Source organism: Phalacrocorax aristotelis, chromosome 22 (assembly GCF_949628215.1).
Source record: "Phalacrocorax aristotelis chromosome 22, bGulAri2.1, whole genome shotgun sequence".
In the NCBI taxonomy this organism is placed as follows: Eukaryota; Metazoa; Chordata; class Aves; order Suliformes; family Phalacrocoracidae; genus Phalacrocorax; species Phalacrocorax aristotelis.
The window spans coordinates 706,767-721,639 of record NC_134297.1 but is presented as its reverse complement, the minus strand read 5'-3'; the positions used below and the strand labels follow the sequence as shown (position 1 = coordinate 721,639).

The following is a 14,873-nucleotide window of genomic DNA, read 5'->3' as shown; positions in this document are numbered from 1 at the left end:
GCACCGCGGGAGGGGGATGTTGGGGTGGGGAGGGCGGGACACGGACACAGACCCCGGGAGCAGGATGCCGGAGGGGGGGCGGAGAGGGGAGACCCGGGAGGGAGGGTGCTGGGGCGGGGGGAAGCTGGCAGGAGGATGCTGAGGAGAGGGAACGGACCCGGGAGGAGGATGCGGAGCCGGGGGGTGGGTGGGTGGGGGACGACAAGGACGACAGACTCCGGGAGGAGGATGCGGGGGCGGGGGGGACGCGGACCCCGGGAGGAGGATGCTAAGGGCGGGCGGGGGCGCGCGACCGCAGGAGGAGGATGCTCGGGAACGACACGACCCCGGGAGGGAGGGAGGAAGGAAGGGGGAGGATGGTGGGGTGGGGGCGGCCGGGACCCGGGGAGGAGGATGCTGGGGACGCTGGCGAGCAGCCTCCCCGCCTGTCGCCAGGAGTCGCGATAGGTGCCCGTCCGCGGGAGACGCGATGTTTGGGGGGACCGGGGGGGTCGCTTGTCCTTTTTCTTATTTTTTCTTTTTTAGTTTTCTTGCCCCCGCCCCCTCGCCGCGCCGGGGCGCCCCGGCTGCCCGGCGGCGGGGCCGGGGCGCTGCTGCGGGGGTACTCGTGGGGGGGGGGGGGTCCCCCGCCTCCCGCCGCGCTCGGCGCTCCGCACTTTCCCCCCGGCCCCTAGCGCGGGGCGTGGCCGGCGGCGGGCCCCGCCCCCGGCGCGCTGACGCGGCGCGCATCTCATTAGCGGGGCGCGCGGCGGCGGGGTGCCGGCGCGGCGGGCAGAGCCGAGCAGGTGCCGGCGATGGCGGGTGGCGGCGGCGCCCCGGGCCTCCGCCCGCTCCTCCTGCTGCTCCTCGCCGCCGCCGCCAGCGTCCCCGGAGGTAGGAGCCCGCGCGGCCGCGGCCCCGCCACGGCCCGGCCCGTTCGCGGGGGGGTGGGGGGCTCGCGGGGGGGCGCGGAGCGGTGGGGGGGGGCGCACCGGGGCATCGCCCCCGGGGGGGGCGCCCGGGGGGCGGCGGCGGCGGCGGCGGTCCGGCACGCTCCGCTCCGCTCCGCTGCGGGGGCGGCGGTCCCGGGAAGCGTGGCCGCGGCGGGCGCGGAGCGGCGGGGACCCCGGCGGCGGGGAGCGGCGGGCTCGGCCGAGCGTGTCGGGGCCGCCGGTTACCATGGAAGCAGCTTCTCCCCGCCGCCCCGGGCTCACCGAGCAGCCTCGTAATTAAAAAGTAATTACGGCGCGCCCCCCCCCCCCCGCGCCGCCGGTGTGTGCGGGGGGGCTCGGGGGGCGCCGCCCCGCCGGTGCCGGCGGCAGCGGGGAACCTGTTGGCGTCCAAGTGCAACTCGGGCGGCGCGGCGCCGTGCGGGGCCAGCGCCCGAGCGCCTTCCGCCGCCCAGCCCGCGGCGCCCGGAGCGGAGCCTCGTCACCGGGGGCGAACCGGGACCCCCGCGTCGCGGCCGCCCTCGCGTCGGTCCGCGCCGAGCCCGGGCGCCGCAGGAGGGGCTTGCGCCGACGGCCGCGGTGCAGCCCCGCTCCTTAACGCCGCTTTATATTTGCGGCGTGTCACTGGGGAGGCACAAGGCTTCATTTAGTGCCTCGCGCGGCCAGAGGAGCGAGCATTATTTGCCCGGGACGTCTTGGGAAGAACAAGGCGGCCATTGAGCGATCTGTTGAATTTCCCGAACAGGGAACGGGGGGGATAAAGGAGCAGGCGGCTCGGCCGAACAAAGAGCTTTATTCAGAGGCGCGTTGTACGCGCTTCCCCCAGCGGCCTTCTCGCTGGGGTGCGGGGGGGGCGCACGGAGCCGCTGTCATTTTTTAGCTCGCCGGAGATCGGCGTCCCCCGAGCGCGGCCGCGGCTCTGCCCGGAGGCCGGCTCCGACGGTCGGGTCCGGTCCGGCGCGGTCGCCTGCCTGCGCAGGGCGCCCGCCGTCCCCCCGCTCCGGCCGCCCGCCGTCCCCCCGCTCCGGCCGCCCCCCGCTCCGGCGCCCCGCAGCGCCAAGCGCCCGTCGAGGGCCGCGGGAGCGACGGAGACCCGCCGTCGGCCCTTTTCCTTGCGAGAAGGGAACGGCTCCGCGCGGCTCCGGCCGGCGCCCAGCGGCAGGCGCGATCCCCTCCTTGGTTTTCAGCTGTTTTGTCGCAAGGTGCTTTTTTCTTTTTTTTGCTGTGGCATTCGCGTTCGCTTTGGCTCGACGCGGGCGAATCGCCCGCCGCTTTGACCCGGAGAGCCTGCCGCTGGAAGATGCCGGGATGAAAAATAAAAGCCCCGTTGCAGGACGGCCACCTTCACGCTTTGTTTTGCTGCCTGGCTGTCAATGCCGAGCCTCGCATCTCCAATTCCCCCCCCCCCCCCGCCCTTTTTTTTTTTTTTTTAAGAGCTGTTTTTAGCTAAAGGCTGGTGTGATCCTCCGATAGGGTAAGCCCGTTAATCACCGCCCAGCTAATGGGCATAACGACGCGGTGTAGAATAGCGAAGCAGCTGAAGAGAAACAAAAGCAGGGCTGGATGCTGGATTAAAACCACCGAGGCTGACCTGGGCGGTCGGGGCTTTCCAGCGGCGAAAAGCAGCACACGGCGCGAGCCACGGTGGCGACGCCGTTAGCAGAAGGTGGCTCCTGGTTGTGGTGCTCCGTCGCCGATCGCAGGGTGAAATCCTGGACCTCCTGCTGCGACGCCTTTTAGGCAAAATTGCCTTAAGGCCGAAGAACTTGATTTTTTTTTTTTTTTTGGTGTTGTTTTTTCTCCCCTCTACACCTTTTCAAAGCCATCGATTTGTCAGCTCCGGTAGTTGGGGAAGAGGAAATCCGCATTGTGGCAGGCAGCATCTGGGGTGATTGCAGAGCGCTGCCGTCACACCTCCCGTGCGGGTTGGTACCCCGTCAAGGCACGATGGTGTGGGTGTCGCGTCACCACGGCAGCGGTACCCTGTGATCCGGAGCGTGATCCGGAGCACGTCGCAGTGGCTCGGCCGCCCGCTTTGGGTGGAGGTCGCTGGAACACTGACAGGCAACGCTTGGGCTCGGTTTAAACTAAGCCAGTAACTCAAGGTGAACCTGTGCGTTTGTGGGGTTCCTTTTGACCCGATCTCAGTGCTTTACAGTTAATTAAGCTTTGTAACACCCCTGCGAAGTTCGGAGAGAGCTGAGCAGTGATTCCAGCTGACGCTGAGGGGTGGGACGCGGCACCTGCCTGCGGGTGCAGAGCAGCGCTGCGTGGCACTTCAGAAAGAATAACTTTTCAGCAGAAACCGCGGGAGGTGTTTAGAGACAGCGTCGGGCCGCAACCAGCGCGGCACGGAGGTGTGACGGGCTGGGCGAGAGGCGGTCAAGTCTCCATTCTGCCAACTTCAGAGAAGCCCCGTGCGCGGTTGGCCAGGAAAAGACCCCCTCGAAGGCAGCGAGCGCTCCCCTCCGGGGCCGGGTTAAGCCGGGCTCCTTTGTAAACGTGGAGCGAGTTTCTAAGGAGCTTTTGTGTGCGAGCAAGGCGAGTCGCCTGATCCGCAGCGGCTTCGCTCGGGCTTGGCCGAGCTCTGGCGTTGGGAAAGACACGGCTGCGTCCTGCGTGCGATGCGAACGCCGGAGGAACGTTGCATGGAAGGGGCTGGTAAATAAAGTAATCCATCTGGGTTGCAGCTTGGGCTCATTTGTCTTGCATGTAGGCAGTTGAGCGCGGGTTTATAAGCCTGACAATCTGGCTGGGAAACCACTGCCAAGGAGGCTCCCGAAGACGGGGAGGCGAGGAGGGAGCTCGGCTCCACGCACGCCCCGCGCGGACGGCCGCCGGCACCTTTGCCTGGCTGGGTGCCGTCGATATTTATTCCCTGGCCGTCGGGATGCTCCTTGGCATGGGTGGCGGCAGCGGAGGCTGTGCGGACGGGGCGGCTGGAGAGAGGCGTGACCCTCCTCTGGGGAGCCTCGGCTGCTTTGCTGATGCTGCCTCGCCGTTTTCTTTGTTTTGGCGCTGTCTTTCCCGGGTGTGTAAATAAGGCTTCGTAACCGCAGGGTTCTGACTCAGTAACCCCGGGTGGCTTGGCGTGCCTCCCTCCCGCCGGGCCGGAGCTAAAGGCGCGTTCGTGGGGCGACGGCAGGAGGACGTGGTCTCTGCCCTATTGCAGGACTAAAAATGGGTCAGCTCTTTAACCCTGCGTCCGCCTGAGGCCACCTGGAGCAAAGCGCCTGTTTCAGCCTGGATGTGCCCCCTGTTTGCAGGGACCGCTTAAATGCGCCTGAGAATGCGTTTGCTCAGATAAAAAAACACTTGCCGACACTGCACGCAGCCAGATTTTTCTGGGTGTTTCTGTTCAAGGCCAGTTTTTGTAGCGATTATTGCCGTACTTTCAGAAGGGGTTTTGACAACCTGTACCTCTTCTGCTTGCCTGGTAGCGCCCGGCAGTACTTGTCCCTCGAACGCAGGGGCCCCCTGTATCCAAAAAGTTACCTTTCCTTCTGCAGTTCGGGGATCTGAGCAGGCTCCGGGGGCTGCGGGGCTGCAGCACTCGCTGGAGCTGGAATTCGGCCAGTAGGTAAATACTTTGCAGTGGTTTAAGAGCACAAGCAAAGCTGGACATGCAATCTGTATCTCTTCTGAGAAATTGGATGCTACGTGGAGGGGGGAAAAAAAAAGGAAAGAAAAAAAAAAAGCCGCGTTTGTTTCTCCGGGGAATATTGTGCACCGTCCTCCGGTGGGGCAAACCCACCGGCGCTAAATAAAGAGGCTGTTTGGAAACCTGCAATGAAGGAGGGACCCTGGGTGGAATGTTGTAATTACAAGTGGTATGTACTTGTTTAAGTTTCATAAATCAGTAGCTTTCCCGGCCGTGTAATTGCAGGCTGCAGCTAGCAGCTGCCGTTGTGGTTAACGGGGAGCTCCACCGCAGAACGCTTTGAAGGTCGTCCAGCGCCGGCTTGGGCGCTTTGGCGTCCCTGCCTCTGAGGGGAGCGTGCGGGTGAAAAAGGGGTATTTTTTGCATGCGTGGCAGGCGTTTTTGGAAGGAAAACGCCACCAGGCTTCCATCAGAACTTTGGCAATTGAGGCCCGAGGGAGCTTGTCGGCTGGGGCGCGCGCCGGTGTGTGGCGGCTGGCCCGCGTTGCTGCGAGATGAGCTGGCGTTCGTGGTTGAGCCACGGGCCGGATTTAGATATCCCAGATTGTAATTTGCAAGGGCAGAAAGGGCCCTGGCCGCGAGTCGTGCGGGTGCCGGCTGGCTCCCCCGACGCCCCTTGCCTGCGCGTGACTGGGACCCGCCTGGCGCTCGTAAACGGTGCCGAGCTCTTACCACGTGGTCGGTGGCTTTCTCGCTGTATTTAAAACGCTCGACTAGATTGTGCTGGGAGCTTTTATAGGCCTGCATGCTGGGTTATTTTAAATCAACGATGTCCCTTCGCGGGGCTGGGCCAGCGTGCTGTTCTTATTCTCCGGTTTGGTTTGCATCGATTGGGTTCTTCTGTGGTTTAAAATCTCGAGTATTAAAAACATTCTGACCTTACTGAATTCCCAAGGTGGATCTATTGTAAGGCTTGAGACTCCATTAAGGTGCCAGCATAAAGGATCAAAGCGACGGTTAAGCACATCTCTTTGCTCAGAAATAGAAGACAGTTGCGGGCTGTAGCCTAACTGGGGAAAAAAAAAAAATCTCTTTGGTTTTGACTTTTTGGGTAGTGTTTTTGTCGCTGGAAGCGCTGGCAGCTCTCCCGGTGCGCTCGCTTGCCGGCAGTCGCACGTGTAGGTGCTGCCTTCTGGCAGGTTCGTGGTGCCGTTTTCCTTCTGAAGCAGCGCTGCCCGTTTTCGCTTGTCCCGCCTAGACAACGAAGTTGGTGTCGCCCCGTCCGCTCCGCTTAGCAGCAGCGCCCGTCGGGTGCAGATATTGAAGAGAAAACAGGCTCTTGGCAGTACGTGGTGGCGAGCGCTGCCGAAAACCCAGGTGTACGCTTGGCAGCGGGAATTAGCTGTGTTAGAAACTTGCTTTCTCTGCCGAGACCGGCGGCGAAGTCCGCCCTCAGCAGCGACGTCACCGGCTCGGTTCTCCAGCAGGACGGCAAAACCTTGTGCTGCGTTCTCTGGAGGGCTTGGCGGGCGGTGAGGGATGGCGATGCCCACCTGGGGAGCAGCGGGGGATGGAATGCAGCTGTCCGAGCCAGCGATGCCCATGGGGCCGCTGTCGCCTCCTAACCTTACACTGGGGCTCGACGAGCACCGGGTATGTGAAACCCTGGGTTCAGGTTACGGCTGCAAATGAACTTCTTTGATCACGTTGTGCCCTTTTTTAGCAGTGTTAGTAAGTGCTTGGATCTGATTTATGATCTCTTCAGAGGCTCCCAGAGTGGAAGCGCCATCGTGTTCCCCAGGCCATCAGCAGGTCTCTCGAGTCGGTCTTTTTCCGGGGTGGATGCTGGCAGCGGTGGTCTCCTGTTCACAAATCTGTGCTCGTGGGCTGATCTAAAACGCGGCGACTCCCGTGAGCTCGGACCCAAGACATCATCTTATAATTCCCTGCGGGAGCGCACCTTTTTGTTAGAGCAGGAGCGCTGTTTATAGATACGATCTCTGCGTGGGCGGCACAAGACCAAATCGGGACTGGGCGAGCTCCAGCGAGAGAGGGCCGAGACCCCCGTCACCACGAGCGGTGGCCGATGGGGCCCTTGGCACCACCAGCCTCGTGATGTCTTGGCCTGGGAGGGGGGTGCGTCCCAGGCCCCGCTTCCACTCGATTCCCCTGCTCTGCGGTGTATATCCCTTCTCTGAAGCGTGACAGGGAAGAAAGACATATCAGGCAGCAAAGTGACATTCCCCTCCCTCCCCTGCTCCCCCCGTGCAGTAAGAGAAATAAGAGTCGGAGTCTGCAGCATCAAAAGAGAGATCAGAGTAATCGGATCAAGCATGAGAAACCGCTCGTTGCCGCTTTTCTGTTTTTAAATGAGGCTGCCTGGCAGCTTCCCTCGCAGAACGCTCTTAAATATTTGTGATGTTAAGCTTTGGAGCTGGGGTTACGGCATAGCGGGGCTCTGCTAAAATTGGGCCAGAGAGAAAACTTTCGCTCTGCCTGAGTGTTGCCTGCAGCCTCTGGGCTAATACACAAAAATAAAAGGCATCTCATGCCATCCTGGCCCTTATTTTGTGGCTGAGAAGGGGAACGTTCGTCCCTAACTCTCGCTGCAGAGAGAGCGCTCTCGCTTTGCGCGTCGTATTGCAGCAGCGCTTCTCTGAGATGCTTTCTGGAAAGCCCTGCTTTGCCCCGGCGTGGCGCGGGGCAGCGCTGGGGCAGCAGCATCTGTTTGGAGGGGGGGAAGCTGCTGGCTCTGGTGCATGCCTCGGCTGCCAAGACCTCTCCTCTTCGTGCGGGGCTGTCTCTGCGCTGGCTGGAGGCACACGGGTGTCCAGCCCTCAGTGGTTGCGGTGCTCCGTAGCATCGAAGCAGTCGCTGCCTGCCCAGCTGCAGGGCCGTTGGTCATGGCGTTGGCTTTGCTCAGGCATCTTGCATGGATCAGCTCAGCTGGTTGAGGTTTGGAGGAGAATGGCAAGTATTGTTTTCTTTGCTTTCCGAACGGGGAAGGCAATGCTGAACTTCTCGCCAGGCGCTGCGGATAAGGCGCTTTGCTTTCAGCTGTGCTGCTCCCAGAGATGCTAACGGGTCTTTGCCAGCACCGCTTCAGGTAAGGCGTTGCGTCGCGCTGCAGATAATCCATTGGTACGGTGAAGTTCACGTTGGACAAACCCAAGTTGCTTAAGCACGCGGGACCAACGCAGGAACCCTGTATGGCTCCGTGGAGTTGGGTTATGAGGTCGGTCAGCTAACTCCAACTGGTTCCACTGTAATGAAGACCTGAAACGTTGGCGTTCAGAGAACTGTCGCTGCAGCTTGGTTTGTTTTGGATTTGCGTTCTAAGCTGTTTTGCTTGAAAACACGATTTGAACTATCTGTTTATGCTCTGCTTACTTGCCTCTTTGATATCTTTATCCACATTAGCTAACGCGGATGTAGCCGATGATATCGCAATCTCAGTGGAAGCAGGGAGGCTCCTAAAGGTTGCCCCCCACCTTGCTTTCCCCAGTCTCTATAAAATTAGATGCTCTTTGTAGCTGACTTGAGGACAGGCGCTGCCGCACACTGCAGGAGCTCTCTTTAACAAGGAAGTACGCTGTGTTGTTTTAGGTGTCAGCAGCTCTTTAAAAGCATCCATGCCTAGATTGCTTTTCCTGCCTTAATCGGGGGAAGGCTTCTGGATAAGCCGGAGATGCTGCTTGGTGCTGAGATCCCGAGCACTGCTGGTTTTCCTTATCGTTTCCTGGTGACAGCCTGACTGGGCTTCGTGGCATTGGGTGGAAAGCCGGTTGACAGATGTCAAACTCACGCACGCTCGTCATCGAGCGAGCGTCGGCTTTGTCAAGCGGAGCTTGTGGAGGATGGTTCGGGTTCGTTAGGGCTGTTGGGAGCAAGCCCGCTTTTGCAGGAGGGGTGCAGCAGGAACAAAACGAAGCGAAACCCCTGCTCGCCCTGTGAGGCTTTCGTGGTGTCGGGGAGGATCTAGGTTGTCTTAACAGCATCTCTGGTTCTCTAGGCAGGTTAATTTTTTGCCACCCTCGTTTTTCACCGTGCTGGGAAGAGCCCGGAGAAACTACATGCGGTTCCTTATCGCCTGTTGGCCGACAGGGCCTTGGGTTAAATGGATGCGTGGGAGCCTTTTGATTTGCCGTTGAGCAGCGGGGGTAGTGTGGCCGTAGCGAGGCGCCCCGCGGAGCCAGCCGCTGTTTCCTTAGCCCGTCTGCAGACCAGTCCCGTGCACGTCGCTCCTCCTGGGTGCGGGAGGTGGGGTGGAGGAGGATGCCCGTGCTCGGTGCCTGCTGGCGGACGAGGGGGAAGCGGAGATCCCCGCCTGGAGCAGGGCGGTTTGTCGGGCAGCGTGCCGTCCCTACCCGCATCGGTGCCGGCGCTCCTAATCTCTGGCTCTTGCAGCACCTCGTGGCAGGGATGAGGCAGGACCCATTAACCTGCCTCTGCTTCTCGTCTGTAGTCACCACTGGAGTGTGGATGCATGGAAGATTCTTTGGGCTGTGTAAAAATTGAGGGTAATTTCTTCTTTGTCGCTTAACTTTTCTCTTCTGACCTTCGTTTCCTAACAGTTTACTGACAACTCAAAAGAAAGCTGTGTCGTTAAGAGAGCGTGTCTCTAGGGTCGTGATACACGACTGCTTTTCCCACCGTGCCGCAGCTCAGGACCGTTTTTCCTCCTCCTCGCTCAGCTTCTGGTCTGAAAGAGGCTCCAAAAGAGACGTTAGTCTTTAACCTACCAGGCAGAACTACCAAAAGTGACTCCCACGCTGGGGTGTTTGAGCTCTGTCCACATTAACAGCTTCTCGTTTGATTTAAAGGTCTTATACGCTTAATCGTTCCATATAATCTTTAAGAGAACGTACACGTTTAATCAACTCTCCCTGAATCCATAACTGCCAGATATTGCTTCTTCAGCATGTGAAGCGCAGTCGCATCTTTTCTCGGTAAGAGCAAAGATTAAAGCGGGATAGATAGGAGATTAACACTGTTCCCTTCGGACATCTTCGGGGAGAGGGGGAGAAACTGGCAGACGAGAAATAAAGAAAATACTCGGAGGCAAACCGTTTATTGCTGTATAGGAATACAGAGAGCCTTGTAAACAGAGGGTTTATAGCAAAACCAGTGGTGTAGCTTTGAAATCGCTCTGGGAGAATTTTGGATGCACGATTATATGATGGCTCTCTCCTCCAGGCTCTCTTTGGTAAATTGGATCTCAGGTTTTCAAGTGCGTTTCCACAACGCGATGTATGTGGAATGCAGCTGGGGAAGGTGCGCGTGGTACGTCAGAGAAAGCCGTCGTCTTTGGGGTGATTTTTCGGTTCTGCGTTACGGTGGGATCGATCTCACCCCGGCTGAGAAGGGGGAGGTCGCCTTTGGCGAGAGCTCCCCTTAAGTAGGATTTCAGCGTTTCCTCTAGAATGACTTGTTCAAAAAACGCATGGACGTGGCACTTGGGGACATGGTTTAAGAGGCATGGTGGTGTTGGGTGGAAGGTAGGGCGTGATGATCTTGGAGGTCTTTTCCAGCTTTAATGATTCTATGACTTTAAAAAATTCTTTGCAAGAATAAATATCTTGCGGACTACCTGTTGCTGGATTTCACTGCCTGAAGAATGAACCTTGCGCAGCAAACCGTCACTGAATTCCCTGGGGAAGCCTTTGGAAACGCGGCTCTTCTTTCCTTTAAATACAGCGCCTTTGTAGCAGTCAAAGAAACGGGCGTCCTTTAAAGGTGCAATCCAGAGCAACGTGAAAGTTTTAATAACTTGGCATTTTTGTTGTGCTAAATCGGTTCCTGGGATTTATAAGAAATTCAGAGGCAGATAGAGAGTGAAGAGCTCTGGGCAGGCATCGAAGCAACTTGTTCCTGTTTTTCCGGAAAATGGTGGGAGAAGAGCCAAGCTCTGGGTGCCTCTTGTGTGCACGTTGCCGCCCGTACGGCGCAGAGCGGGGCAGGGTGCCCTGGGGGCTTCCTTCGGCTCCGCGGTCAGCGCACGGTGGGCGAGTGGCCCCGGTTTCTCACTGCCTTCAGCAGTTTCGCCAGGGCTGTCGGTGTTTGTTTCTCGCCGTGTGTGATTTTGTATGTTTAGTCTCCTCTTGAGTGGCTTTTTTCAGCCTTCATTTGTCCAGATTATCGGCATGCAGAGGAGAGCTGGCTTGTATTTACATGATTTAGTTGTAAATATGGTAAGCGTTGATAGATATTGTTGTCATAAGTGCTTACAGCTACTGGACTGATTACCGAATTTCTCCTGTGAAAATCTGTGCGGGCTGTGCATACGAGCAGCTTCCCGAGGGAAGTGCATGGAATGAGCTTGTGGTTTCCGTGTGGAAATCAACCCCTCGGTGTGGCGGAGCAGGTGAGTGTATTGGGGAAGCACTGGGGGGCGTTATCCAGCAACAACCGGGGCTCCGAGGCTGTAACAAAGGAAGAACAAAAGGTTCTGGCTCCCTTTTTTTTTTTCGTGTGGGAACAGATGCCACTATGTGGAATAACTTTTTGGGGATGGTGTGTGTAGGGAAACATCTGCAAGGTGACACAGGAGGGGCTTGGGATGAGCGGTGTTAATTGTTGCCACCGGGGTTGAAGGAACAAACGTGTTATTTGCCGGTAGCTTCTCTCTAATTGCCTGCTCTGCTTGCACTACCGTTGTTTCATTGTATTACTTGCAGAGTGCTCTGCATACCTGCCTTTGCCTACCCTTGCGTTTGCAAGTGGGCGTTTGTGGGAAATGTCTCTCCGAACGCCACAGCCTGGATTTGGCAAAACCCTCCCCGGGGGACGCAGGCTGGGGAGGGCTCTCTGCCACCCTCAGACGCGTCTTCATGTTGCTGAAAAGCGCTGGTTCTCGTGCATTCGACCAACGGAAATGGAAGCATGGGGGGTGTAATCTGAGGTCCTTTAAGGTGGTAATGGCTGTTACGTTCAAAACCACGTGGTTTTGCACAACCACAGACCCCCCCTGAGCTTGCTGGTACTAGAAGCAAGGACCGGATTCCCTGCCAGGGACTAGTATTTAAAGCCTCGTGTATCTCGCTACGGCTTAGGCTACGTGAAGAGAAGCTGGGAGCCGCGTCCCCGTTCTTATGGCATTGGTTTTTTTCTTGACAGCGCTGTACGTGTGACATGAGAAGCTCAGTGGTTGTGTTTCTCGGCGTAGAGCTGCTGCCTTGGGAGTCTAGACGAGCTGGAAGGAATATCTGTTCCCTCCCAGGCAAAACCCGTCCCTTGGTGGGAGGTGGAGCGGCTTCTCTGGATTCGGCACACCGTTTGGCGGTTGGCTTGTCTTCCAGCCCTGTCATTCGGGACTGTTTTGCCCTTAAGGGGGGAAAACAAACCAAAAAATAAATCTTGGCACGTGGGGTCGGAAGAGAAGGGAGAACAGGCACCCCGAGTACTTAGTATGGGCAGTGGAAGCCTTGCAGAGTCACACATCCAGATGGATTACATGAGGAACTTGACATCTTGTTTAAAAACAAATCATTCATTATGTAGCAATGAATAATCAAGCATTACAGTTTCATCTCTGGAGGTTCCTTTTTTGGTTGGAATTTTGATAGTTCAGTAATTAAAAGCTGAAAGCTATTACACTGTCTACATGTTGATCAATTGGTAATTAAAAAGTTGATGATAGATATGGTATTTCATGGGACTGGTTTGTTACGATCAGATTTCCGTAATGTGTTTTGAAAATTGTCATTTAACTTAGCACTTAAGCGTTTTTTCAATATTCATGGACTATTTTACTTGAATCTTATAAACGCCTTTAAATTACCCAAACTTGCATACAGTAATTTGAGATCCTAATGGGTCACGGGATTTTAATATGATCTGAAAGGTTGGTTTTCTCCCCATCTACAGCACCGCGTCTGTGCTCCTCCTCTGGTTGCTATAGACTTCTCTGGCTGTTGTCGCACTAATTTGCTCTGGCAGGTTGCTGCGGCTGCCTTAATCAGCCTGAATCCGAGGCAAATACTTGGGCGTTCTTGAGGTACGACCCTTGTGGCAGCGTCCCGTGTTGCGGTACCGGAGCGGCGGGCTGCGCAGGACAGCCTGCCCTGCCTTAGTAGCTCCTGCTTTTTGAGCTCTTGGCTTCTCTGGTCCATGAATATTTGAAAAGCCTGCAGGTCTGCTGAGCCCCGTGCAGCGAGGGGAGGCTGGAGGTAAGTTTGATAACACAAACAGGGATAAAGCAGTCCAAAATGAAGGAAAACTGAGTTGGTAATGGCCTCCACGATGGAAGATTCATTGCTTCGGGAGACTAATCTGAGACCAAAATGAAGCCCCAGCCTGACGCTCTTCAGAGCATAATGCAAGATTTACTGCTCTGCCACACTCCGGAGATTAAAAAAAAAAACAACAAACCATCACCCTCCAAAACACCCTTCCTTCGCCTGCAAAACTTGGGGAAAGCCAAGGGGCTTTTTTGCCTTCATATGAGGTATTTAAAAAAAAAGGTTTTGCTGTGTTTTTGCAAGGGTGTGCAGAGTCCTCCTTTTTCTGGCGCTTATGGCCCCGCTGCTGGCAGGGAACGGGTGAAGGTGGACAGATCGGGGGGGTTCTGGTGTTCGGGTGCTGGGGCTGGGGAGCGATCTGCGCCCCGCCAAGCCCACGGGCCGTGCGGGCGTTAGGTGAGCTCGCCCGGAGCGGCTCGGCGTCACTCGGTGACCTGAGGGCTGCTGCCGGGTGGCTCTCGCTGGGTGAGAAACCCTTCTAGAGCAGTCCTTGGCTGGGCCGGCGCGGGGCTGGCAGCGTGCCCTACCTGAGCTGCAGCCCTGGCACCGGTTCACTGGATTTGGCTTGGAAGTAGAGTGCTGTGCGAGATCCCTGCCAACCTGATCTAGTGGAAAATACCTTCCCATCGCTTAATCTGGCAATCTCGACGAAGGCTGGAAAGGCAGGCGGGGCTTTGCTAACCGGGCACCAGAGAAGACTCCCGGTTGGGATCGCGAGCCTCCTCTTGACGATATTGCATCTTCATGCTTCCGAGGAGCCAGAAGGCGAAAGCCCAGAGGTTGGGCCCTTCAGGAGGGGGAACCCCTGCCCGGCTCTCGGCTCTGACTGGTGGGACGCCCTCTGCGCTCCGAGACAGAGCGGTCTCCCCCCTCCTGAAGGTGTGAACGCCTGCTCTTCAGGGACAAGGACAGCGCGGCAGGAGATGACGACGTGACATTGGTGATAGCGCCGGTGCCTTCTGGAAAGCCCTGGGTTTAAAAAGCACTCTGTCCTTAGACACTTGTTGCTTCATGACAGCTGGTTCCAGTAATTTGTTTTTATAGGGCAGTTTGTAGTAAATGAATGACATGTTGAATATTTTACTGAGATTTTAGATTATCTAAAGAATACATTCCGGTTTACTAATTGGTAGATTATGCTGAGTACATTGATGTTGACATGAGCAAATGGACTCAAAATGATTTTGAAGGGCGCCTCGTTAAAAGATGCTCTAGCTCAGTCAACGGGAAATGTCAGCTAAGGTGCCCGAGCGCGCGCGCTCCGACCAGGGTGCGGCAGGGTTGGGCTTGGTGCAGGCCGGTATTAATTACAGGCAAAGCCACCGCTGCACGTGGCTATTGGTGAGTCTCATTAAATTCCGGATGACAAATTCCGTGAGTCGTGTTCGCTGGAAGGCGGTAAGTGTGAAAGCTGAGTAATTAGCTCCTTTCGGCCTTTGATGAGCCATCCCCACGCAGGCGAGGGTGGGGAGGCCTTTCGCAATCAGTCTTTTTCTGGAAAATGCCTGAGAGCCATAAAACCAGCTCCGAATGCAGGTAACTGGAAGGCGTGCTCAGGTTGATGTGGTGTCCCGTTGAGTTTGGTGAAGTTTGGGTGGCGAGCAGTGGTTTTGGATGGTTTTCCAAAAGCGTTTTTTTCGTGATGCTCCCCGAGCAGAGGTGCCAGCCGGCTGCGGTTGTCCGAAGCAGAGCTGGGGATGAGACTCCGCGTTCCAGCCCAAGCTGCTGCGGAAGCTGAGCGTGCTGCTTTGCATGTGCAATAACTATCGGTGGCAGTGGGAAGAGAAAGCAGGAATCCTGTAAAAGGGCTAGCTAGCCTCTTTATTTTGCCGCGATTGCACAGGGCTTCTGCTGGCAAAGGTGATCGGATCTTCAGAGTAAGTACATTCTTATGAGCGGTGACAGTCCAAAAGCATCTTGTTTTTAATCCCGAGGAAAGGAGTGGATTTCGTTGTCTCCTCAGGTTTGTAATAAATCACTAGTGCCACAGTACTCCAGGTCCCATTTGTTGTAGAAGAGGAGAGATTTTTTACTCACCTGGATTGGGATCTGCCTTTGTTGGGTCTTCCATCAATAAAATTAACTTTTCCCTCTGTGAGGGAT

The 14,873-nt window shown here is 56.9% G+C and overlaps 1 protein-coding gene across 6 annotated transcripts in view; it reads left to right on the top strand.

Annotated features, from left to right (window-relative positions):
• Positions 1 to 723: 723 nt before the first annotated feature.
• CADM1 (cell adhesion molecule 1) overlaps positions 724 to 14,873 on the top strand; it is a 161,476-nt gene continuing 147,326 nt past the window's right edge. For all 6 annotated transcript variants that reach the window (XM_075116469.1, XM_075116468.1, XM_075116466.1 and 3 more), the window contains exon 1: positions 724 to 873. In XM_075116469.1, coding sequence (XP_074972570.1) covers positions 795 to 873 — 79 coding nt within the window. In that variant the 5' untranslated portion in view covers positions 724 to 794. The remainder of the gene's footprint in view (positions 874 to 14,873) is intronic.